Genomic DNA, 26,540 nt, shown 5'->3' with positions numbered 1-26,540 from the left:
GCGATTGAGCACCGAGGGGGAATGGAAGGCATTCGGGTGGGTGGTGTGCGCACCAGCTAGCGATTTGGGGAACTACGCGTGCCGAACTCAGGGAAGAAGAAAGTTCCTGAAGTTTCAAGACTCACTTACGTGTGGGCCACCTACGGATGGCATATTTTTAATATACATATTTTGTTACGTACAACATAGCTCTATGGAAATAGCTGATGTAAAGAGATATAACAAATTTGAGTAAATTTTTTTTAACCAAAACATATCTCTACAAATAAAATAGTGCATGAAGGTAAACGCCTTTCTGTAAAAATACATAATTTGCTGGACAACATTAAAGTGGCATCGAACAATGGAAATTATAGTGACTATGATTAGCACATGTTAAAAGAGTACATAATTATAAATGCTCTTGACTAAACGGAGTACTATTTTTAGCTGAACTTTGGAAGAGGAAGATAGTTCCTGTAACAGCGTGTGTAAAGTACTACTATAGGTAAATATAATGCCATGTCTTGTAGAGTTTAGGTAAACGATAAGCTCGCCGCCACCGACGCAAGCCCCTTCGTCATCAACGACCTCACAGTCAATGCGCGTCACCATCGGGCATCGCTCCGCGTGGTGTAAAGCTAGCATTGTCAATATCGTGCCAGCGAGTTGGCCCACAGCGCGTGTGAAGGCGTGCATAAGGTACTACTATAGGTAAATACAGTGTCTTGTCATGTACAGTTCCGGTAAACGATAAGGTCGCCACCACCGACGCAAGCCCCTTCGTCATCAACGACCTCACAGTCAATGCGCGTCACCATCGGGCATCGCTCCGCGAGGTGTAAAGCTAGCATTGTCAATATCGTGCCAGCGAGTTGGCCCACAGCGTGTGAAGGCGTGCATAAGGTACTACTATAGGTAAATACAGTGTCTTGTCATGTACAGTTCCGGTAAACGATAAGCTCGCCACCACCGACGCAAGCCCCTCCGTCCTCGACGACCTCATAGTCCGCTTGCCTGACCATCGGACATCGCTCTGCATGGTCTAAAGTGTTGCCATCTCGTGCCATCGAGTTCTCCCACTTGCACACATGCTGCTCTTCGAATATGGCAGCAATACCCATGACTACGAGAAGGTCGACGTTAAGTGCGAGCACGACCTCAGGCCTCGTCGTGGAAGCCCCCTGACACCGCGTCAACGTGGGCGGTGATAAGCTTCGCCACAACTCTTGTGAAGGCGTGTGTAAGGTACTATATAGGTAAATAAAATATCTTGTCCTTCAGAGTTCAAGTAAACGATAGGCTCGCCACCACCGATGCAAGCCCTTTGTCCTCGATGACATCATAGTCCGCGCGCTTCACCATCGGGCTTCGCGTGGCCTAAAGCGTTGTCGATCTCGTGCCATCGAGTTGGCCCACTTGCACGCCATGCGTCTCTTCCTGGCACTAATGCACGTGCATACGAGAAGGTCGTCGTCGAGTGCGAGCGTGACTAGGGATGACACTTTTACACGCGGGTTCACGTATCCGTCGGATATCCGACGCGTTGAGTTTGGGCACAAAATTTAACCCACGAGTCTCAAGCATACCTGACCCATAATAAAATAAGTTAAGTACGAGATTTACCTATCATCCGTGGGTATCCGTCAATTATGTGAAGTTGTTCAATTGGTTTTTTATTACATTAGAGCATCTCCAATAAAGAATCCTAAAAATAGGTCCTGAAAGGTAAAATAGGACCTGGTTTAATTTATTTAGGATCCAACAAATTTGTTTTACTCCAATAGTGAGTTCTATAATCAAGTAATTTTGTTAATTTTGGTCTTATCCGTGGGATTTGGCGGCATTTTTTTTCACTTTCCCACCGCGTCACATTCGGTAACCACCTATTATCTAATTCATAATCCCTTCACCAATCACCTAATCCCCACCCATCCCAGCTACCACCCGACAGCCCTAACTCCAGGCAGCGACGGCACTCACGTCCAGCGGCGGCGGCGGCAGTCACGTCCAGCGGCGGCGGCGGCCTGGCCGCATCCCCACCCCCCACGCGCGCGCCTGGCGGCGTTTGCTCCCATCACCTGCAGCAAATCGTAACCTCCCAATCCTTCAGATTCTCCATCCAAAAACGAAGATGCCTCCAGGGAGGAAGGGACTACGATGCACAAGGGAATCACCAGCAGGTAAATTACAAACAATCTCGGATTCGACAACTCAACTCATTAGCAGATTTCTTATGGTTGCATCTGTACCAGAGAAACATACTTTTGACTGCGTCTGTGGCATAATAACACTGATATGAGGCAGATAGTAGGGCTTTGTCAATAACACTGATATGACTGCGTCTGTGTTGAAATTCAGCCATGTCTGTCAACTCTAGCACCTCCTCCAACTCTCCACAAAACATCATTTCCTTATGACTATTTGTAACTGGTCAATAATTTAACCGGCATCTGATCACAGTCCCAGCAAGCTTTGCTCCTTGATTGTGTGATGCAATATGTCAACTGTGGCAAAGTCTCCCTTACAGATTTGCAGCCATAAAAGTGCACCTGATGGCATGCTTTATGTTTGCAGTATTTCTATGTACATTACAACATTTGATTATTCATGAGAGCCTCACTTTTTATAATCCTTTACTCCTTTAGCATTTGTAGTTTTTATGATCTATTTTGTATGATGGGATCGCTGGGTCTAAAATGACATGTATTTATTGCTTTCAATTTAGCACATAATGTTTGTAAGTCTAGCTGAGATTCTATTATACTTGATCGGCTAGCAAGGTTTGCAAACCCACTTATTACACTGCAAACCCAATTATTACACTGCCAAAGATTTTTTTAATGAAAAACCAGCAAGAATCCTAATGTTATTAAGTGCATCCCTTCAAGATTTTTTACCTAGTTTAAATGTGGTTTCTTTGTTTTGTATTGTACATACCAGCAACCATAAATTTTCCATTCATGCCAGTTTTTTTGTAAACGCTTCAAATGTCAAGTTGTTGCCTTGCCACTAGTAATAATAACAGACCAAAGATATTTCTGTATAGTATACGTTACTAATAAAATATGTAGGGCTTATTCCATCCATTTTCAAATTTGGATTCATTCCTTCTTCCGTAATGTTTTTAGAGTTTTTCTTTTTTGCTATTGTGCTTCTATGGGTTAGTACACGCATATCCCTTTTCTGGTTTTTCTGTGATTTATTATTTATGAAATCATGTCATCAATATACAGAAATCACTCCTACCGAATATGAGAAACAGAGGGCAGCAAATGTGATGAGGAATAATCAGATGTTCCAAAGGCTTGGGATTAATCAGTTACGCACGCTGATGACTGGTACAAGAGTAAGGAGCAAAAATGATGGTCCAGAGGAATCTGGGTCTTTGTTTGACGGCGAGGAGAGCAACGACTCCGAGAAAGAGGAGGTAAGCAAGTTTGTAATCCGTCTATTTGTTTCCTCATGTTATATATAAATATATCATTACACTTGCATTTGCAAACAAATTGATATGCACATGATTATTGTGTTATTCCTACAGGATTCCCATGTTGCAAAAGGTGTATGTAGCCATAACTCCACTGATGTTGCTGACAAACCTACGCAAGGAACACGAGGATCTAAAAGGGTTGTGGCCCCTGATGTTCATGGGCAACAAATTAGATTCACTAGGCAAAGGAGTGCTGCCATAAACCAACAATCTTCTCTAAGCCTAACTACTACTACACATACCGGTTCAAGAGCCACCACAAACCAAGAATCCCTCCAAAACTTGACTGCTCCAACACACTTTACTTCAAGTGTTGCCACTGAGCAAGATTACACCCAAGTCATGACTGATGTTGCACAACCTAGCTCTCCTATACAAGATGAGGTCAATGACCACATCACAGATGAAGGCAAGTGATTTTTATATATATAGTTCCTATTTGTTTGTTATTCAATGCATTTATTAGTGTATCAAATAATCTACAATTTCTCAAATAAATTATTCTGTCAATCTCATGATCTGTAGTAGTTATCTATAATATTGTTAAAAAGCCTAAGTACAAAGATCTTCATGTAACAGAGTGCCTATGTAGGTAATAGGTCTTGTATATGCAACTTTTCAATTCTAGAGTGCCTATGTAGGTAACAGATGCAACTAATACTTGGTTTTTGATTATTGAGTTGTTAAACATAGAACAAGGCTAGAGTAATGAAGTTGTATATTTGTCCAGAAATTATTATATGTTCCGCTCTGTCTAAGGAAAATGCACACATGCTTCAGAACCCATCCGATCTTTGTCATTCACAAGATGTTTTTGCTAGTTTCGTAATTTAATATCTTTTTGCCTGTTATGATGATGATCACCAGAATTGGTACCAAGGCAAAGAAGTAGGGGCAAACAACTTGAATCCTTGAGCAGAGGGTTAGGCTTTAAGATTCCAATCCAAATCTCTGATGGGAAGCGAAGGCCAGAGCCACCTATTCAAGCTGCAAAGTTTGCATCAGAGGGTGGGATCGTACTGAGGCAACATATTCCAATATTTCCGCACTGGAAGGAGTACAAGAAGAAAGAGAACGAGGGTAAAATTATAGACTACATTGGCAAGCTTGCTGTAAGTCAATTTTTTCCTTCATTTGTTCAATTACTGTTCATTGTCGTTTTCAATCGAGTATCCTAAAGACACCACTGCTTTGCTAGGGTCAATTCACCATGGATGTTAACAGTAGGGCAGTCAAAGATGCGTGTGTTGATATGCTAAAAGGTGGACAACGCCAATTGAGGTATAGGCTGAAAAAAAAGTACTTCACTGGAGTTCCTGCAAATCAAGTGAGGACTACATCGCCCATTTCATGTATGACTGATGATCAATGGAGGGAGTTGGTACAATTGTGGTCTACCCCAAACCACAAGGTATTTGAGATCGAGCTCCGCTTCATATCTTTATATTCAGATTCCCAGAAATTGTAACATTCTTTGGTAATACTTATTAATTCTTCTACTACCATATACCGTTCCATCTTTCCCATCAGATCAATAGTTGTGCTAAATTTGGATTTCCCCTACACAATAGGCATAAAGATATTTTTGATGATATCACGATCAAATAAGCTACATACATATCTGGTGATAATATGTTCACCGTATTTTCGTTCAATATATTTGTTAAAAATCTGAGTCAATAACTTCATACATATTATTTATTTGATCCTTCTCACTTATAAGATTAGTATTTCTAGCCATGGTAATATTACCTAGCAAATACTATTTAAGTCAGGACACATGTATATTTTGAATAAACCAGATTAGACCTTCATTATAATTCTTCCGATATTTCGAATAATGGGAAGTTGTTGAAGCTATAATTCTTCCAGATTAGACCCATCTTCTTTTTTACCATTTCCTAAGATCTGAACATATGTCATGGCAAAACGACTATAACTTAAGGAAATCTCAGTCTTCTGATTAATAGCAAGCACATCTTTGATAGTGCTAGAGCTGGACAGAAAAATGGCACTGTGGAGCATCTGAAATGCTGCTTCACTTGGCTCATAGGAATGGCACCTTAGTCCTTAGGATAGAGCAAAATAGCATAATCTCAAGCTAATATATTGTTCCTGCTGTTACAATTGATGTGTACTATTACTTTCTAGAAAACTAGTAAAATGTATCCATGTACTATTGCTTTAAATAAATGGATAAGTTAACCATTTTCCTTTGCACTTGATTTGTTGAGAATTTTATTTTTTCACTATCAAATGCTTTTTGACTTGGTTTCTGCATTTAATATTTCAAACTAAACAATCTTGTAACATGAGCCTGCATATTTTGATACATAAATTGTTATGTCTGCTGCTGATGTCTTGTGCCCTATACGCAGCCACATGGGAGCGGTGTCACGCTTTGCTTCTAGTTATCTCTATTTCTCTACCTAACGGTTGTGTTTTCCATACAGAACAATTGTGTCAAGAACAAACTTAATCGTGAGAAAGTGCAGTTTGGACAGTGCACAGGATCTCAATCATACATTGCAAAAGCTTATGTAGTGGTAAGAAACTAATTATGTTATGTATGCATCAAATTTAGTTCATGCAGTCATTTGTATTACATGTTGTAGTCAACATACTAACCAGCACTGCAGCAACAATAGGCCAGTTCTTCATGCTGCAGCCATTTGTGTTAGCTGTAAGATATTTGTATTAGTTGCTGCTGCTAAAACATGCCAAATACGAGCATTGTAGCTATAGCAGACCAACACAACTACTGCAGTCATTTGTATTAGCTATATGATATGTGTATTATTTGTTGCTGCAGCCAAATACTTGTAAGATATTTGTATTAGCTGATGTATATTGTTTATATCGTTTAATAACCCATGATAAAACCTTGTTGAATGCCCTCAATTGTCTTTTCCTTGTTCTGGGGCAACTAAAAGGTGACATGCTTTTTCAGGTGATGAATTATTAGCTTATGTTTTGATCTCTATACTGACACAATTTATTTGACATCATTTCAGAGGCAAGAAAAATATAAAGATGTTGAACCTAGTGCAATTGATCTTTTCAAGGAGATGCATTGCAGCAAGAAAAAAGGATTTAGTGAAGTCGTTCAGAAAGCTATAGTGAGTACTTGTTTTTCTGTTTGTTATGACTCCTGAACATGCATTACACTATATTAAGTTTTAATCTTTATGCTAGGGTGATATGGAAGCAATGGTGGCAGCACCAGTTGAAGATGGAGAGTGCACAAAGTCTTCTATAGAAGTTGTTTCCAATGTGCTGCCGGATTCAAGTAAATTTCTTCGCAATGCTGGTCTTGCGTCCTCCAAGAGAAGCAACACTGGGACAGTTTCAGCAAGGATGCAAGAGATTCAGTCTCAATTGGACACTGAGAGACAAGAAAAAGATGGACTTCGCGAAGAAATGGAAACACTTAAGGCCAAGTCAGAAGCATCCGAGGCAACCATTGCTAATCAATCAACTGAAATTGCGGATTTGAAGAAGTCCTTAGCAGAAAATACCAATCTCCTTCGACAAATAATAAGCATCAATCGTAGTTAGATGGCTCCTTAAGTATGCTTGCCAAGGTGTTGGTATCAACCATCCCGAAGCTCCATCTCACATAACTTTGCAGCTGTTTTTATCCTTATGCTTGCTGTATGGAATTGCAACTTCTGGATATTATGTGTTCTCTTAGTACTTGTTAGGTTAAAGGATTATGAATCATGTTCTTTTATGTGTTGGACGTATTATGTTTGAAATATATGTGGATGTTGGAAAAAGTTGTCACTTTGTATGATTGTAAAATATATGCATTATGTTTTGGATGGTTGTGGGCCTCAATGTATTTAGTGATGAATCAAAATATCATAATATGATTGTCACGCCATCTGCCACACAAGTGTTTTTGTGACAATAAATTTCGTCATAGTTTCTTTGACATGTCATCTGCCACGTCATCCATTTTATGACGAAATTTATTGTCACGAAGTTATGGCCACATCAGCATCCACGTAGACGTATTTATGACGAATATGTCTGTTATAAAACTTTGCCACGTCACTTGCCATGTCATACCTCCACGTCATTAGCCACGTGGCAACAGATCGATTGCTACACTTAATGACATTTTCGACTTATTTATGATGATTTGGAGCGTCATAGATTTAATGACAAAAACGATGATCGTCATTCAACCTATGACGTTTCTTAATCGTTCGTCACAGAAGTTGCTTTAACACGGCACTTCTGTGACAACAGTGTTTTTGTCATAAAGTCGTCACAAACACTTATGCTATGACAAAAATACCATTGTTTGTGACACAATCTAAATGTCATAGAAGGTCACATGTGTTGTAGTGGATGACGATGATGAAGATGATGACATGGCTACCCGTCTCGGCCTCAGCCCGGACCTGAGGCTGGGCCAGGGGTCATCGAGCCAGCCCCCGAGTGGGCTGGCGCCGTCGGTATCCGGGGCCGGGACATAGGGGTCCCGGTCCGAAGAACGGGGGCAGGCCGAGGGGGTACTTGACCCCTTGGCCGAGGTAGTTGAGGTGACCCCGGGGAGTCAGGCCGACCCACCTGTTCCCCAAGAGTCGTTGCCCATGCCGACTGCACAGGAGGCTGATCCTCGGGTCGTCGTGGCTGCGCCTAGGCAGTCCGTCCCTCTGGTGCCTTGGGCGCCCGAGGCAAGGATGGTGCCGAAGCCGGCAGCGGAGCTAACCGTGGTGGTGCCTGCGTGGACCGAGGCTCGAGGGGCCTCCCCGCAGGAACGATTGGTCATGGCCCGGAGTGGGTAAGTATCAGAGGATACCTATGTCCCAGCTCCTTCTTCGTGTGTCCTGATCCTGCTCTTTCCTTTCTTCCTAGCAAACGGAGGCACGATTCGACCGGTCTAGCTCCTCGGAAGGCCCTTAAGACGGTGCCAGCTTCTGTGGCTGGTGCTGCACCGGGCATTGCCGGCCGGCTGGCCTCTACACAAGGTGCCCTCGAGCAGGGGGCTCAGGCGGCACAGGTCACCGTGGGGCGAGCTCCCGAGGCTGACCCCTCCATCGAGGCGACCATCGTGCCGAGGGAGACTGCTGGCGCGACTGCGGCCTCGAGCCCACCAGACGTGTTGTCGGTGCTGGCACCGGCTTCTGCCGAGGCTGTTGCTGTTCTGGTCGTGGAGCCACTCGTCGCCGCCGACGCTGAGATGGCCGAGGCGCCGCTACTCGATGGCTCAGAGGAGGGGGGCGCAGAACCGCGACCCGTCCTAGGGAGCAGCAACCTCGTCCTCGCGCGGCGCAGTCCCGACGGGCGGCGTCAGTCGCTCCGGTTCTGGGCCCGTGGTGCTTCGGATCCCCTCTTCGTTCTTGACGATGAGCGAGAGGAGCAGTCTTGGGACGGGCTTCGTGAGTGTGCCGAGGCAACGGTGGGGTCGCTTTGGTCGACCTTGGAGGTCCTTTGCAGGGACGTTCCCCAGATCCTTTAGGTAAGGATTTTAGGCATACCTTTCACGTGATCAAGGCATTCTTTGTGACGCCCCGCTTCCTTACCTCAGGATCTGATGGATCTGAGCGCCGCCAAGTCGTCGTTCATCCGTCGCGAGACCGATGTCTGGGGTTCGCTGCGGTTCCTAAGGACCACGCTTGCCGAGGCTACCGAGCGCCTCTCCCAACGGAGCGCCGAGGTGGCGGACCTTCGGTTGCTCTGTGTTGATCTGGGGGCATTGGCAGCGGCGGCACGCGCAGAGGCGCAGCGGCGGCAGTTGGAGCTTGGCCAGGTCATCGGCGATCGGGACCAATCTCGGGGCCGGGCCGCCGAGGCTGAAAGCCGGGCTGAGGCCCTTGCGGCGGACCTAGCCGTGGCCGTCGGGTCTGCTCAGTCTGCCCAAGCCGCATCCTTGGAGCAGCGTGCCCGAGCTGAAGGTATGTCTTGGCTGTTTTAAGATTTTGATTCAGCTTCATTCTTCAACTCGTGTTTGAAGACTTCTGCTTTGGCTGTTTGCAGAGCTCGAGTCTGCCCTCGACGAGTCCACCAAGGCACTTGCCCAGGCGGCTGAGCAGAAAGAGGCCGACCGCGTGGCCATGTCCGAGGCTATCTCGGCCTTCTGCCAGATCTTCGGTCTTGACGACGTCCCCTCAGGAAGCTCCCCCCAGAGTCGCCTGCAGGCCTTGGGTGACCACACGCGCGGCACACTCCGTGAGGCGCTGCATCACGACATTAGGTGGGCCTTCGTCGTGCTCGCTTCCCACTATGATGTGGATCTGGAGCGGGTCAGCGAGGGGTATTGCCTCCCCGACGAAGATGAAGCTGCCCTGGCCGAAGTCCAGAGGCTTGACGCGGCCGCCGCGGGCCCAAGCGCGGTGTTGGCGACCACCTTCGAAGCAGAGATCCTTCCGCTTGCGCTGTCGTCCGAGGCCGGGGCGGATCTCGCAGAGTGTGGAAACGAAGCCGAGGGTGCAGTTCCTCCTTCAGACGACGCCTAATTCTGCCGGAGCAGTTTATCTTGAATACATATGTGTCTTTTGTGGCCGCCGAGGCTCGAACACTTTGTCGTCGTGATATAAAGTTGTCTCTTTTTCTCCTGTTTCGCATATCCGGACTTGTTCGTCAGTAGGAGGTGTAGGAAACGGGTGACGCCTAAGAGGGGGGGTGAATTAGGACTTCTAAAACTTTTACTAAACTAGGCCACAATTAAATCCCTAGAGCAAAACCTATGCAAATAATCAAACTAGAATGTGCAAGCTAGGTTTTGTCTAAGTGTTGCTATCTCTACCGCAAAGGCTAAGTTTCAATCTACACTAAATAAGTATGACTACAAGATTGAAACTTAAATGCTTAATATAAATGCGGAATGTAAAGAGCTAAGTAGAGAAGCAAACTCTCGTGGATGACGCCGGTATTTTTACCGAGGTATCCGGAACCACGCAAGGTCCCGACTAATCCTCGTTGGTGCCCCTACGCAAAGGGAAGCCCACGCGAGGGCCAAGCACCACGGTCGAGTAACTCCGTAGAGAGCCACGGGCCTTCTCCACGCGCAAGTGGTGCTCCGCTTTCGGCTCCTCTCGGACGCTCCCCGCCGTCTCCACTATCGAGCTTCCGGCCGAAACGCCGCGGGTCTCGTTCCCTCCGGTACACGGTGGCGGCCGTGACACAAACGCGGTTGTCACGGTCTCGCAAGACTCTCGCCCCACTCGGTACAATTACAACGACTCACGCAAGAGCCGAGGGGTTGTGTGGTTTTACAAAACTCACTCAACTAACTAGGATTCACCTAGAGCAAGCGCTAAAGCGGTCTAACTAACCTAAGTACTTCGCAAAGCACCTACGCCAATCACCGAGTGATTCTATTAAGCACTTGGGTGTTTGAGCTCTTGGAAATATGCACTATGTGTCTTGGTATGTTGCTTGGGCTCCCACACATGAGAATGGCCGGTTGGGGTGGTATTTATAGCCTCCACACCCCAAACTAGCCGTTGGACAGAAAGCAGCAGCTTTCTGTCGTCGGGTGCACCGGACAGTCCGGTGCACCACCGGACACTGCACAGTAGATGTCCGGTGCACGCCACATCAGCCGACCGTTGGCGCCTGTAGCAGTCGACCGTTGGATTCGACCGTTGTCGTCTGCCCATTGGCACACCGGACAGTCCGGTGCACACCGGACAGTCCGGTGCTACAGCCAGAGAGCGCCTGTCTGTGGCCTCTCTGTGCAGACTGTCCGGTGCCTCACCGGACAGTCCGGTGCACACCGGACACCAGTGTCCGGTGCGCCACCAGGCGCTGGCTGACAGCCCTTATCTTGGATTTCTTTGCTGATTTCTTCGGGCTTCTTTGTTCTTGAGTATTGAACTCCTATGCATCTTTTTATGTCTTCTTTTGAGGTGTTGCATCCTCATTGCCTTGGTCCAATTCTCTTCGCATCCTGTGAACTACAAACACAAACACTGGAAAACTTATTAGTTCACGGATTGTGGTGTTCATCAAACACCAAAACTCAATTAGCCAAATGGCCCGGGGTCCATTTTCCTTACAATCTCCCCCTTTTTGGTGATTGATGACAACACAACCAAAGCAAGCAAATAATACAAGTATTTGAATGAAAATATGCAATCTACTTGCTAAGATGCATGATTGTCCACACAATGTGATATTATGGACTTAAGCCTCCCCCTAACTCCATAATTCACTTACTTCCTATTTTTGGACCAAATAACCAAAACCACTTGAAAAGCCATTTGTAGATATAAAATTTTAAATTGGTGGTGTTTGGTGTTTGATATAGTTTTCATTGCTTTGGTCCCTAAACTTCTCCCCCTTTGGCATCAACCACCGAAAAGGAAGACATTAAAAGCATGTAGGAAGTAAATAAAAGCTTGCCCTCAACAAGAATTGTATCAAATGATATCACTAGAAGGATATTAAATTAAACTATGTGAATGATACCACTTGAAGGAGTCCTCAAAAGATTACTCCCCCTAAATGAGTTGTCTCCTTTAGAAAGAGTTTTTCTCCCCCTTTAGAGATGAAGAAATACTCCCCCTGACAGAGATCCTCTACTTAGGAAAAAGCATGTGAAAAATTAGAGGTGCAAGACATGATTTGAAAAGACTAACTTCCCTTATGCATAGGTAACAGAATATGAGTTAACTACTTATGCATTTTTAGCAACATGGAAGCATATGATATGAAATATAGTCTAATCAAATATTGGAGAAGACATGTAAATGATACTGAAAGTAATCTCAAAAGATACCAATTGAAAGTCAATGGTGAGCTTGAGAGACATGAGAGTTCTTGGAGATTTTGCAGTGGAAGATTGTTGTCTTTCTCCGGGGACTTCATTTTCCTTACAATGAGACTATCACATGAAATAGACTTGAAAAGGTGTTAGTCTCAAAGTGTTAGATTATAGAGTAACCTCCCCCTAAAGGTGTGCATACAAGTTTTGAATACTTGTAGGAGACATGCACTTTGATTTGATATCAAGAGGGGCAAATTATCCATAATCCAAACTTTGGCACATATAAGTTAAATGATACAACTTGTAGAAATCAAAATTTTCAATTTATGCATCATTTACTATGGAGTGATATAAAAGCTATGCGCCGTTCTTTAACTAAACATTTTAAGCCATGTAGGTTTGCTTAAGTGTATGAATTAAGAACAAGCAATCCTACCATATGATTTACCTAGTATGATTTTAAACAAAAGTACATAACAAATGTAATACTAGGCAAGAAAGGTAAACTAGATAAAAGGTAAATAGATACGCATATCTAAAAACGAAGAATACAATAAAAACTAGTTACCTTAGTCATGGGTGGGAAATTTGGGTCCAAAGTTTTTACTAACCCACTTGGCAATAAACTTGATCCAATATGATGTACCCCATGATATACATCCCAACTTTGCCAAGTCTCCAAATTTCCCGAAAACCTTCGGTCCACTTACTTCCCTTTCGGGATCCAAACCTTCTTGGTGCTTTTCATGGTTGAAATTATCTCCTTTGGCACCCAGATGCGTTTGGCCCCTTTTCCTTTGTTGGCTTGCTTGTTGGCCTTGATTGCTATCACCTTTCCGTTCTTTTTCTTCTTGATCAAATATGGTGTAGCATCCTTTTTGTTCACCTTTTTGATGTAGGTGTTTGAGATTTTGCTTGATGGCTTTTGCTTGAGCTTTTGTCTTTGTTTATCCCCGGTCATCGCCTTGCATTGGAAAGACTTGTGGCCTTCCTTGTGGCATAGCCTACAAATCACAGTTTCTCCCTCCATAGGCTTGTTCACTCCCGCAGTGGTGTTATCCTGTGGAGGTTGGATTTGTTTGGCTTTGCCTTTCTTGTCATACAAAGCCTTGCCAAGGCGAGCCACTTCTTGCTTTAATTGTTCATTTTCCTTTGCAACCTCATCCGTACATGTCTCTACAACAATATTCTCAACAACGACTTGGTTGCAGGGGTTAGAATCATCAATTAAATCAAAGCAGGAAGTAGAAGCATCTTTCTTAATTATTTCAGGTATTTCAACTAAAGATGCTGCTGGGGTGCTACCAATGTTTTCTAGCTTAGTAGTTAGCTCATTATTGTGTATGCTAAGAATTTCCATTTTCTCTAGCAAATTTTCAATAGCTTCTTGGGAGCTAGCTAACTTAGCCTTAAGTTTTTCATTCTTTTTAATAAGGCTATCATCGGTAGCAGTGGATGGAGCACTAGATTCTAATAGCTCAATTTTAGTTGATAGCTCACTATTTAAGTTTGCAAAAGTTTCAAATTTTTCTAGCAAACCTTTGAGAGCTAACCAACTTATTTTTCAAAGTTTTAAGTTGAGCTTTTTGCTTAGTGCAAACATCCTGAAAAAATTCTACGGCTTCTGCAAGCTCATCTAGAGAGGCTTTTCCCTCACCTTCATCACTACTACTTTCATCACTAGAGGATGGAGTGCTTTTGTTACCTCTTGCCATAAGGCATTTGTGTGATGACCGTGATGATCGTGACGAGGATCGGTGGCTGCGTGTCCTTGGAGGTTCATCTTCACTTGAAGAATCATCCCAAGTTCTAACACTTGTTAGCGCCTTGCCTTTGCTCCTCTCCTTTTTGGGCTTGGCCATATTTGGACAGTTGTCCCTGAAGTGGCCCTTCTCCCCACATGCGAAGCATCCTCTCTTCCTTTGCTTTTTCCTGTCAATGTTAAAGAGAAGATCCTCGACCTGCAGGGGCACACCCATTAGATTAATCTTGCGGATCATCCCCATTACCTTTCCGACGCGTCGGATTGTCTCTTCGTCCTCGGAGGATGATGTGCATGGTTGATTATCTTCATCATCATCACTTTCTTCTTCTTCCTCTTCTTCACTTGAGGTACTTGGAGTGGGAGCCTTCTTTTTGCCCTTCCTTTCATCACATGCAAAGGCATATGGTCTTGAGGAAGTTGGCTCCTCTCCCCGACTCATTTTTCGCGACATCTCAAAGGCCGCGATTTTCCCAATCACAATGGTCGGGGTCATGTTGCTCAAGTCCTCCATGTTGTGAAGGATGGTGATGATGCTCCCATATCTTTGTTGTGGTAGCAGGGAGATAATCTTCCTCACAATGTCTGCATCACCTAGCTTATTAATGCCAATAGAGTTGAGCTCATTGATTATTAGATTCAAACGAGAATACATGTCTCTAACAAGCTCATCATCTTTCATAGCAAAAGAATTGTACTCATTTAAGACTAGGCAATGTTTTTGCTCACGGACATTGGATGTGCCGTCATGGAGCTCATGCAATTTTAGCCAAATCTCATTAGCAGTTTTCAAGGTAAATACTTGATTAAAAATATCCATGCTAAGAGATTCATACAAGCAATTTTTGGCTCTAGCATTTAAATGAATTTCTTTTTCCTCACTCGTGGTGGGTTTCTCGGGATTCTTGAGGGGTTTCATCCCGTCACGAGTGACTCTCCAAACACCTAGATCAACCGCCTCTAGGTAACAAGCCATTCTAGCACTATAATATGGGAAGTTAGTGCCGTCGAAGTGTGGTGGCCTATGGGTATCCATCCCTCCCTCTAAAAAGCGTCGGCTCTTTTAGCGGTGAAGCTAAAGCGTTTCAAATGAGCCAAACCGGCTCTGATACCACTTGTAGGAAACGGGTGACGCCTAAGAGGGGGGGGGGGGTGAATTAGGACTTCTAAAACTTTTACTAAACTAGGTCACAATTAAATCCCTAGAGCAAAACCTATGCAAATAATCAAACTAGAATGTGCAAGCTAGGTTTTGTCTAAGTGTTGCTATCTCTACCGCAAAGGCTAAGTTTCAATCTACACTAAATAAGTATGACTACAAGATTGAAACTTAAATGCTTAATATAAATGCGGAATGTAAAGAGCTAAGTAGAGAAGCAAACTCTCGTGGATGACGCCGGTATTTTTACCGAGGTATCCGGAACCACGCAAGGTCCCGACTAATCCTCGTTGGTGCCCCTACGCAAAGGGAAGCCCACGCGAGGGCCAAGCACCACGGTCGAGTAACTCCGTAGAGAGCCACGGGCCTTCTCCACGCGCAAGTGGTGCTCCGCTTTCGGCTCCTCTCGGACGCTCCCCGCCGTCTCCACTATCGAGCTTCCGGCCGAAACGCCGCGGGTCTCGTTCCCTCCGGTACACGGTGGCGGCCGTGACACAAACGCGGTTGTCACGGTCTCGCAAGACTCTCGCCCCACTCGGTACAATTACAACGACTCACGCAAGAGCCGAGGGGTTGTGTGGTTTTACAAAACTCACTCAACTAACTAGGATTCACCTAGAGCAAGCGCTAAAGCGGTCTAACTAACCTAAGCACTTCGCAAAGCACCTACGCTAATCACCGAGTGATTCTATTAAGCACTTGGGTGTTTGAGCTCTTGGAAATATGCACTATGTGTCTTGGTATGTTGCTTGGGCTCCCACACATGAGAATGGCCGGTTGGGGTGGTATTTATAGCCTCCACACCCCAAACTAGCCGTTGGACAGAAAGCAGCAGCTTTCTGTCGTCGGGTGCACCGGACAGTCCGGTGCACCACCGGACACTGCACAGTAGATGTCTGGTGCACGCCACGTCAGCCGACCGTTGGCGCCTGTAGCAGTCGACCGTTGGATTCGACCGTTGTCGTCTGCCCATTGGCACACCGGACAGTCCGGTGCTACAGCCAGAGAGCGCCTGTCTGTGGCCTCTCTGCGCAGACTGTCCGGTGCCTCACCGGACAGTCCGGTGCACACCGGACACCAGTGTCCGGTGCGCCACCAGGCGCTGGCTGACAGCCCTTATCTTGGATTTCTTTGCTGATTTCTTCGGGCTTCTTTGTTCTTGAGTATTGGACTCCTATGCATCTTTTTATGTCTTCTTTTGAGGTGTTGCATCCTCATTGCCTTGGTCCAATTCTCTTCGCATCCTGTGAACTACAAACACAAACACTGGAAAACTTATTAGTTCACGGATTGTGGTGTTCATCAAACACCAAAACTCAATTAGCCAAATGGCCCGGGGTCCATTTTCCTTACAGGAGGATTGCTTACCCAAGTAAGAGTTATTTTTCGCGGTAGGTGACGAGTGAGGTATCCGTATCCCGGAGGCGTAGGAGTCCCTCGGCTCGGTCGGCCTTGCCACTTACATGCACTCTTATTCGTTTCTCGGGGTCATGTTACTGATATAGCCGGGAGACTTCTTTCGAGGGAAATTCTGACGCAGAGGGGGTTCCCCCCTTCTAGCCCTCGAGGGAGGGTCGGGCTTTGCCGAGGCAAGGCTGACCCTTCCTTGATGGTTAGACTTCATATGTAAACGAGGTATATGAACGACTTGAAAACATCTTAAGGGTAGAAGCGACGTAGCTGTCGGATGTTCCAAGCGTTGTTGTAGACCTCGCCTTGACTGTTGGCCAGCTTGTATGTTCCGGGCTTCAAAATCTTGGCGATGATGAACGGCCCTTCCCAGGGGGGCGTGAGCTTGTGGCGCCGTCGGGCGTCTTGTCGTAGCCGAAGCACCAAGTCGCCCACCTGGAGGTCTCGGGACCGAACCCCTCGGGCGTGGTAGCGTCACAGGGACTGCTGATACCGCGCCGAGTGTAGTAAGGCCATGTCCTGAGCCTCTTCCAGCTGGTCCAGTGAGTCTTCTCGGTTGGTCCGATTGCTTTGGTCGTCGTACACCTTTGTCCTCGGGGATCCGTATTCTAAGTCTGTGGGCAAGATAGCCTCGGCCCCATAGACTAGAAAGAACGGCGTGAAGCCTGTGGCTCGGCTTGGCATCATTCTCAGACTCCAGACCACCGAGGGGAGTTCTTTCATCCATCGCCTGCCGAATTTGTTGAGGTCGTTGTAGATCCGTGGCTTGAGTCCTTGCAGAATCATGCCGTTGGCACGCTCTATCTGCCCATTCGTCATGGGGTGAGCTACGGCGGCCCAGTCCACTCGAATGTGGTGATCCTCGCAGAAGTCCAGGAACTTTCTACCAGTGAACTAGGTGTCGTTGTCGGTGATGATGGAGTTCGGGACCCCGAAGCGATGGATGATGTCGGTGAAGAACGCCACCGCCTGTTCGGACCTGATGCTGTTTTAGGGGTCGGACCTCAATCCACTTGGAGAATTTGTTGATGGCGACCAGCAGGTGCGTGTAGCCCCCGGGTGCCTTCTGCAAGGGACCGACGAGGTCCAGACCCCACACAGCAAACGACCAGGTGATGGGTATCGTTTGCAGGGCCTAAGCGGGCAGGTGCGTCTGCCTTGCATAGAATTGACACCCTTGGCAGGTGCGTACAATCCTAGTGGCATCGGCCACCGCGGTTGGCCAGTAGAAACCCTATCGGAAGGCGTTTCCAACGAGGGCCCGAGGTGCTGCGTGGTGACCGCAAGCCCCCGAGTGTATTTCTTGTAATAACTTCTAACCTTCGGCGATGGATATGCATCGCTGGAGGATGCCTGAGGGGCTGCGGTGGTAGAGCTCCTTTCCGTCACCCATCAAGACGAACAACTTGGCGCGCTGCGCCAGTCGCCGAGCTTCGGCTCTGTCGAGGGGTAGCTCTCCTCGGTGGAGATATTGCAGGTATGGGGTCTACCAGTTTCGGTTAGGCATGACCCCATTCCGCTCTTCCTCGACGTGCAGTGCCTCACCCTCGAGGGCCGAGGGTGCCTCGGGCTGAGCCGAGGGCGCCTCGGGCTTGGGCGTGTCATCGGTCTTGACTGAGGGTTGATGTAGGTCTCGGGAGAAGATGTCCGGAGGGACCGTTGTCTGCCCCGAGGCTATCTTAGCCAGCTCGTCCGCAGTCTCGTTGTATCGTCGGGCGATGTGGTTGAGCTCGAGCCCGTAGAACTTGTCCTCCAGGCGCCGAACCTCATCGCAGTAGGCTTCCATCTTCGGGTCGCGGTAGTGGGAGTTCTTCATGACTTGGTCGATGACAAGCTGCGAGTCACCACGAGCGTCGAGGCGTCGGACCCCTAGCTCGATGGCGATGCACAGCCCGTTAACCAGAGCCTCATACTCGGCCACGTTGTTGGACGCCGGGAAATGGAGGCGCAGCACGTAGCGGAGGTGCTTCCCGAGGGGTGAGATGAAGAGTAGGCCCGCGCTCGCTCTTGTTTTCATCAATGACCCGTCGAAAAACATGGTCCAGAGTTCCGGTTGGATCGGAGCTGCTGGAAGCTGGGTGTCGACCCATTCAGCCACAAAGTCCGCCAAGACTTGGGACTTGATGGCCTTCTGAGGGGCGAACGAGATTGTCTCGCCCATGATCTCCACCGCCCACTTTGCAATTCTACCCGAGGCCTCTCGGCACTGGATGATCTCTCCCGGGGGGAAGGATGACACCACAGTCACCAGATGAGACTCGAAATAGTGTCGCAACTTTCGTCGCGTCATAATTACCGCGTACAGTAGCTTCTGAATTTGCGGGTAGCGGATTTTGGTCTCGAACAGTACCTCACTGATGAAGTAGACCTGCCTCTGGACGGGCAATGCATGCCCCTCTTCTCGTCTCTCGACCACGATCGCGGCGCTGACCACCTGAGTGGTAGCGGTGACGTAGATCAAGAGGGCTTCTCCAGCAGCGGGGGGTACCAAGATGGGCGCACTTGTAAGGAGCGCCTTTAGGTTCCCGAGGGCTTCCTCGGCCTCGGGGGTCCAAGTGAAGCGCTCGGTCTTCCTCAAGAGGCGGTACAGAGGCAGGCCTCTTTCACCGAGGCGCGAGATGAAACGGCTCAGAGCCGCAAGGCATCCCATGACCCTCTGTACTCCTTTCAAGTCCTTGATGGGCCCCATGTTGGTGATGGCCACGATTTTCTCCGGGTTGGTGATACCCTTAGTAGGCATCAAGGAAAGACAGGGTTTCGCACCCAGCAGTGGAATCCACGATTTGATCGATGCGAGGCAGAGGGTAGGGAACCTTCGGACATGCTTTGTTTAGACCAGTGTAGTCTACACACATCTACCATTTCCCTCCTTTCTTTCTCACAAGCACAGGGTTGGCAAGCCATTCGGGATGGAATACCTCTTTGATGAACCCTGCAGCCATCTGCTTGTGGATCTCCTTGCCTATGGCTCTGCGCTTTTCTTCATCAAATCGGCGCAGAGGCTGCTTCACGGGTCGGGCCCCAGCTCGGATATCCAGCGAGTGCTCGGCGACATCCCTCGGTATGCCAGGCATGTCCGAGGGACTCCACGCAAAAACTTCGGCGTTCGCGCGGAGAAAGTTGACGAGCACTGCTTCCTATTTGGGGTCGAGCTCGAAGCCGATCCGGATCTGCTTGGAGGCGTCGTTGCTGGGGTCGAGAGGGACGGACTTAACCGTCTCAGCTGGCTCGAAGTTGCCGGCGTGGCGCTTCGCATCTGGCGCCTCCTTGGAGAGGCTCTCCAGGTCGGCGATGAGGGCCTCAGATTCGGTGAGGGCCTCGGCGTACTCCACGCACTCCACATCGCATTCGTACGCGTGTTGGTACGTGGAGCCGACGGTGATGACCTCGTTGGGGCCCGACATCTTGAGCTTGAGGTAGGTGTAGTTGGGGACGACCATGAACTTGGCGTAGCATGGCCTCCCCAGCACTGCATGGTAGGTTCCTCGGAACCCGACCACCTCGAACGTGAGGGTTTCCTTTCGGAAGTTGGAGGGAGTCCCGAAGCAGACGGGCAGATCAAGTTTCCCAAGAGGCTGGACGCATTTCCCGGGGATGATCACGTGAAAAGGCGCCGCGCCGGCCCGGATCGAGGACAGATCGATCTGTAGGAGCCCGAGGGTCTCGGCGTATATGATGTTGAGGCTGCTGCCTCCGTCCATGAGGACCTTGGTAAGCCTGATGTTGCCGATGACGGGATCGACAACGAGCGGGTACTTCCCTGGGCTTGGCACGCGGTCGGGGTGGTCGCCCTGGTCGAAGGTGATGGGCTTATCGGACCAGTCTAGGTAGACTGGCGCCGCCACCTTTACCGAGCAGACCTCCCGGCGCTCTTGCTTGTGGTGCCGAGCCGAGGCGTTCGCCACTTGCCCACCGTAGATCATGAAGCAGTCGTGGACCTCGGGGAACTCCTCTGCCTTGTGATCCTCCTTCTTGTCGTTGTTGTGGGCTCGGCCACCTTACGCCGGTGGCCCGGCCCTGTGGAAGTAGCGCCGAAGCATGACGCACTCCTCAAGGGTGTGCTTGATGGGACCCTGATGATAGGGGCATGACTCCTTGAGCATCTTGTCGAACAGGTTGGCGCCTCCGGGAGGCTTCCGAGGGTTCCTGTGCTCGGTGGCAGCGACAAGGTCTGCGTCGGCGGTGTCGCGTTTCGCTTGCGACTTCTTCCTGCCCTTCTTCCTCGCGCCACGCTGAGCGGACGCCTCGAGGATGTCTTCCGGCTGGCACCCCTGAGGCTGCTTGTCCTTTCGGAAGATGGCCTCGACCGCCTCCTGACCAGAGGCGAACTTGGTGGCGATGTCCATCAGCTCGCTCACCCTGGTGGGAGTCTTGCGACCCAGCTTGCTCACCAGGTCGCGACAAGTGGTGCCGGCGAGGAACGCGCCGATGACATCCGAGTCGGTGATGTTGGGCAGCTCGGTGCGCTGCTTCAAAAATCGCCGGATGTAGTCCCACAGGGACTCTCCCAGCTACTGGCGGCAGCTTCGGAGATCCCAGGAGTTCCTAGGGCGCATGTATGTGCCCTGGAAGTTGCCGGCGAAGGCTTTGACCAGGTTGTCCCAGTTGGAGATCTGCGCAGGAGGCAGATGCTCCAGCCAGGCTCGGGCGGCGTCAGAGAGGAACAGGGGAAGGTTGCAGATGATGAGGTTGTCATCGTCCGTTCCACCCAGCTGGCAGGCCAGCCGGTAGTCCGCGAGCCACAGTTCCGACTTCGACTCCCCCGAGTACTTGGTGATAGTAGTCGGGGTTCGGAACTGGGTCGGGAACGGCGCCCGTCGTATGGCCCGGTTGAAAGCTCGCGGACCGGGTGGTTCGGGCGAGGGGCTCCGATCCTCCCCGCTGTCGTAGCGTCCCCCACGCCTGGGGTGGTAGCCTCGGCGCACCTTCTCGTCGAGGTGGGCTCGACGATCGCGGCGGTGGTGCTCGTTGCCGAGGCGACCCGGGGCCGTAGGCGCTGTGTTCCACGTGCGCCCGGTGTGGACCGAGGCTTCCCGTATGAATCGGGAAGTCGCGGCGTGATGCTTCGGCCTGTCTTCAGGAGGCAGAGCTTTTGGCCCGTCGGACCGCAGCATCTTCCAAGAGATTCTTGAGCTCTCCCTGGATACGCCGCCCCTCGGTGGTGGATGGTTCCGGCATTGCTCGGAGTAGTATTGCTGCTGCGGCCAGGTTCTGGCCGACCCCACTGGAAGCCGGGGGTAGCCTCGCCCTGGCATCGTCGGCGATGCGGTGCTGGATGTCCTGGGCTGGATGGCGCGCTTCTCCGGCCGGTGCCTGGTCTGCCCACTCCTGCCCGATATTTTGTCGAAGCTGCACAAGTTGTCCTGCTTCCTCGTTGAGCCTGGCCTGCATCTCGCGGATTTGCTCGAGCTGTGCGTCCTGACCCCCCACAGGGACTGGGACCACAGCTAGCTCCCGAAGGATGTCAACGCGAGGCGCAGGCCTAGGGGGATCACCGTCCTCCGGCATACCAAGATGGTTGCCTTCGTCGAGACCCCCTAGATCGACGTGAAAGCATTTGTGACTTGGGCCACAGTCCTCGTCACCGAGGTTGTGGCTACTATCGGAGCAATCGGAGAGGCAGTAGTCACATGCGGTCATGAAGTCCCGCATGGCACTGGGGTCACCGAGCCTAGAGAAATCCCAACCAGAGTCGGGCTCGTCATCTTCCTCGGAACCTAGGGGCCCATAGGTCGAGACGGCCGTTAGTCGGTCCCAGGCTGACCGCATATGATACTGAAAGGGAAATGTGCCCTTGGGCCATTTCTAAGTGTTTTGGTGATTTAGTGTTCAACAAGAGTGCCTAAGTGTAAAAAGATGGACAAAGTACAAATCAAGAATTAATGTATGTTTCTCAGACTTAGTACATTGTTTTATGGACTAATGTATTGTGTCTAAGTGCTGGAAACAGGAAAAATCCAATTGGAAATGTCTTGGCTCGAGCAGCCAAGAATATGCTGAGTCTGGGAGCACCGGACTGTCCGGTGGTGCACCGGACAGTGTCCGGTGCGCCAGGCTGGCTCGGGCGAAGTGGCCGCTCTCGGGAATTCACCGGCGACGTACGGCTAAAATTCACCGGACTGTCCGGTGTGCACCGGACTGTCCGGTGTGCACCGGACTGTCCGGTGAGCCAACGGTCGGCCGGGCCAACGGTCGGGCGTGCAATCTGCGCGAGACACGTGGCTGAGCCAACGGCTAGAAGATGGCACCGGACTGTCCGGTGTGCACCGGACATGTCCGGTGCGCCAACGGCTCCAAGTCTGCCAACGGTCGTTTTCGCTATTTAAGGAAAGAAATCGGGCACCGGACAATGTCCGGTGTGCACCGGACTGTCCGGTGCCCCCGATGACAGAAGGCAAGAATGGCTTTCCAGATTTGTGCTCAACGGCTCCTAGCTGCCTTGGGGCTATAAAAGGGACCCCTAGGCGCATGGAGGAGAATACCAAGCATCCTTTGAGGATCATTGATCACTCACACTTCATTCTTGCGCACTTGTTCAACATTCTAGTGATTTGAGCTCCGTTCTAGTGTGCTAGTCTCTTGAGCTCAAGTCTGGGTTTTTGCGTGTGCGTATTCGCTGTGATCTTTGTGTTGTGTGTGAGTTGCTAATCCCTCCCTTGCTCTGTGATTCTTCGTGAACATCTTGTGTAAGGGCGAGAGGCTCCAAGCTGTGGAGATTCCTCGCAAACGGGATTAAGAGAAGCAAAGCAACACCGTGGTATTCAAGCTGGTCTTTGGACCGCTTGAGAGGGGTTGATTGCAACCCTCGTCCGTTGGGACGCCACAACGTGGAATAGGCAAGCGTTGGTCTTGGCCGAACCACGGGATAACCACTGTGCCATCTCTGTGATTGATATCTCTTGGTTATTGTGTTGTGTTGAGATCCTTCTCTAGCCACTTGGCAAATTACTGTGCTAACAATTAACCAAGTTTTGTGGCTTAAGTTTTTGAAGTTCTACAGGATCACCTATTCACCCCCCCCCCCCTCTAGGTGCTCTCAATTGGTACCAGAGCCGTTCTCTTCAAGAAAGGGACTAACCGCCCGAAGAGATGGATCCTAAGGGCAAGGGGATTGTGATCAACGACAAGGAGAAGGAGACCTTCGTCAACGAGCCCAAAGATGACAGGCCCACCGACTCAGGCTCGGGCCACAAAAGAAAAGACGGGAGGAAGAAGAAGACAAGGCGCATCAAGGAAATTGTCTACTACGACAACGACGAATCTTCCTCCTCCCAAAAGGACGACGACGACTACGATAGACGAAAGACGGTTAACTCAAACTTTTCTTTCGATTATTCGCGCATCCCGCATAGTTCAAATGCTCAATTGCTCCCCATTCCACTTGGCAAGCCCCCTCACTTTGATGGAGAGGACTACGGATTTTGGAGCCACAAAATGCGTACTCACCTGTTTTCTCTCCATCCAAGCATTTGGGAGATTGTGGAAAGTGGAATGAAATTTGATAGCTCGGATAGCCCTGTGTTTATTAATGAACAGATTCATAAAAATGCACAAGCTACTACTGTGTTGCTAGCCTCTTTGTGCAGGGACGAGTATCACAAGGTGAGCGGCTTGGACAATGCCAAGCAGATCTGGGACACACTCAAGATCTCTCATGAGGGAAACGACGTCACCTTGCTCACCAAAATGGAGTTGGTGGAGGGCGAGCTTGGACGGTTCGCGATGATAAGGGGCGAGGAGCCGACACAAACATACAACAGGCTCAAGACCCTTATCAACAAAATAAGGAGCTACGAGAGCACGTGATGGACGGACCACGACGTCGTCCGCCTAATGCTAAGGTCATTTACCGTTCTTGATCCTCATTTGGTGAACAATATTCGTGAAAATCCTAGGTACACCAAGATGTCGCCCGAAGAAGTTCTTGGGAAATTCGTTAGCGGGCGAATGATGATCAAGGAGGCAAGGTACGTGGACGACGCCTTGAATGGTCCGATCAACGAGCCGCAACCCCTTGCTCTCAAGGCAACACGAAGCAAGGAGGCGCTACCTAGCAAGGTGGCACAGATTGAGGCGGCCGGACTTAATGATGAAGAGATGGCTCTCATCATCAAAAGATTCAAGACGGTGCTTAAAGGTCGCAAGGGACAGCCAAGCAAGACCAAAGCCAAGGGGAAGCGCTCATGCTTCAAATGCGGTAAGCTTGGTCATTTTATTGCTAACTGTCCCGGCAATGATAGTGATCAGGATCAAGGGAACAAGAAGGAGAAAAAGAAGAACTATAAGAAGGCAAAGGGCGAGGCTCATCTTGGCAAGGAGTGGGATTCAGACTGCTCTTCATCCGACTCCGACAATGAAGGACTCGCCGCCACTGCCTTCAACAAGTCATCCCTCTTCCCCAACGAACGTCACACTTGCCTCATGGCAAGGGAGAAGAAAGTAAGCACTCATAATACTAGTACTTATGCTTCTTCAAGTGAGGATGAGTCTAGTGATGATGATGAGATATATTACTCATGCTTATTCAAGGGATTAGATAGAACCAAGGTAGACAAAATTAATGAATTAATTGATGCCTTGAATGATAGGAATATACTTCTAGAAAAGCAAGAGGATTTGTTGTATGAAGAGCATGATAAATTTGTAGAAGCTCAGAAATCTCTTGCTCTAGAAATTAAGAGGAATGAAATGCTCTCTAGTGAATTATCTTCTTGTCATGAAACTATTGCTAAGTTAAAAAGTTTTAATGATGATTTAAATGCTAAACTGGAAGTAGCTAGTAAATCTAATTCTTGTGTAGAAATTGTTGAAACTTGTAATAGGTGTAAAGATTTTGACATTGATGCTTGTAGTGATCATTTAGTTTCAATTTCCAAATTAAATGATGAATTAGCTAGTCTTAATGCCCAACTTAAGACTAGCAAGAATGAACTTGACAAGCTAAAATTTGCAAGGGATGCCTACACGATTGGTAGACACCCCTCAATTAAGGATGGACTTGGCCACAAGAGGGAAGCCAAGAACTTGACAAGCCATAAGGCTCCCATCTCCGCCAAGGAGAAAGGGAAGGCCCCTATGGCTAGTAGTATGCAAAAGAACCATGCCTTTATGTACTATGATAGAAGACAACCTAGAAATGCTTATAGGAGTTGTAATGCCTTTGATTCTCATGCAATGTTTGCTTCTAGTTCTTCTTATGTGCATGATAGAAATGTTGGTAGGAGAAATGTTATTCATAATATGCCTAGGAAAAATGTCGTTAATGTTACTAGAAAAGTTAATGAACCTTCTACAATATATCATGCTTTAAATGCTTCTTTTGCTATTTGTAGAAAGAATAAGAAGATAGTTGCTAGAAAATTAGGGGCAAGATGCAAGGGAGACAAAACTTGCATTTGGGTCCCTAAGGATATTTGTGCTAACCTTGCAGGACCCAACATGAGTTGGGTACCTAAGACCCAAGCCTAAATTTGCCTTGCAGGTTTATGCATCCGGGGGTTCAAGCTGGATTATTGACAGCGGATGCACAAACCATATGACGGGGGAGAAGAAGATGTTCACCTCCTACGTCAAGAGTAAAGATTCCCAAGATTCAATAATATTCGGTGATGGGAATCAAGGCAAGGTAAAAGGGTTAGGTAAAATTGCAATCTCAAATGAGCACTCTATCTCTAACGTGTTTTTAGTAGAGTCTCTTGGATATAATTTGCTATCTGTTAGTCAATTATGCAATATGGGATATAACTGTTTATTTACAAATGTAGATGTGTCTGTCTTTAGAAGATGTGATGGTTCACTAGCCTTTAAGGGTGTACTAGACGGCAAACTTTACTTAGTTGATTTTGCAAAAGAAGAGGCCGGTCTAGATGCATGCTTAATGGCTAAGACTTGCATGGGCTGGTTGTGGCATCGCCGCTTAGCACATGTGGGGATGAAGAACCTCCACAAGCTTCTAAAGGGAGAACATGTAATAGGTCTAACAAAAGTTCATTTCGAAAAAGAGAGACCTTGT

The 26,540-nt window shown here is 48.3% G+C and overlaps 1 protein-coding gene across 1 annotated transcript; it reads left to right on the top strand.

Annotated features, from left to right (window-relative positions):
* The first annotated feature begins 2,030 nt into the window (after positions 1-2,030).
* LOC103636211 (uncharacterized) lies at positions 2,031-7,290 on the top strand. The gene is made up of 8 exons (XM_020543191.3): positions 2,031-2,162; positions 3,216-3,409; positions 3,524-3,881; positions 4,340-4,584; positions 4,671-4,883; positions 5,926-6,018; positions 6,487-6,591; positions 6,668-7,290. Exons 1-8 carry the CDS (start codon positions 2,114-2,116, stop codon positions 7,028-7,030), a joined length of 1,620 nt encoding a protein of 539 aa, XP_020398780.2. The 5' UTR covers positions 2,031-2,113; the 3' UTR covers positions 7,031-7,290.
* Positions 7,291-26,540: the final 19,250 nt, after the last annotated feature.

Source organism: Zea mays, chromosome 8, assembly GCF_902167145.1.
Source record: "Zea mays cultivar B73 chromosome 8, Zm-B73-REFERENCE-NAM-5.0, whole genome shotgun sequence".
Lineage (NCBI taxonomy): Eukaryota > Viridiplantae > Streptophyta > Magnoliopsida > Poales > Poaceae > Zea > Zea mays.
The sequence above is the reverse complement of the archived record's forward strand: the minus strand, read 5'-3'. Positions and strand labels throughout refer to the sequence as shown.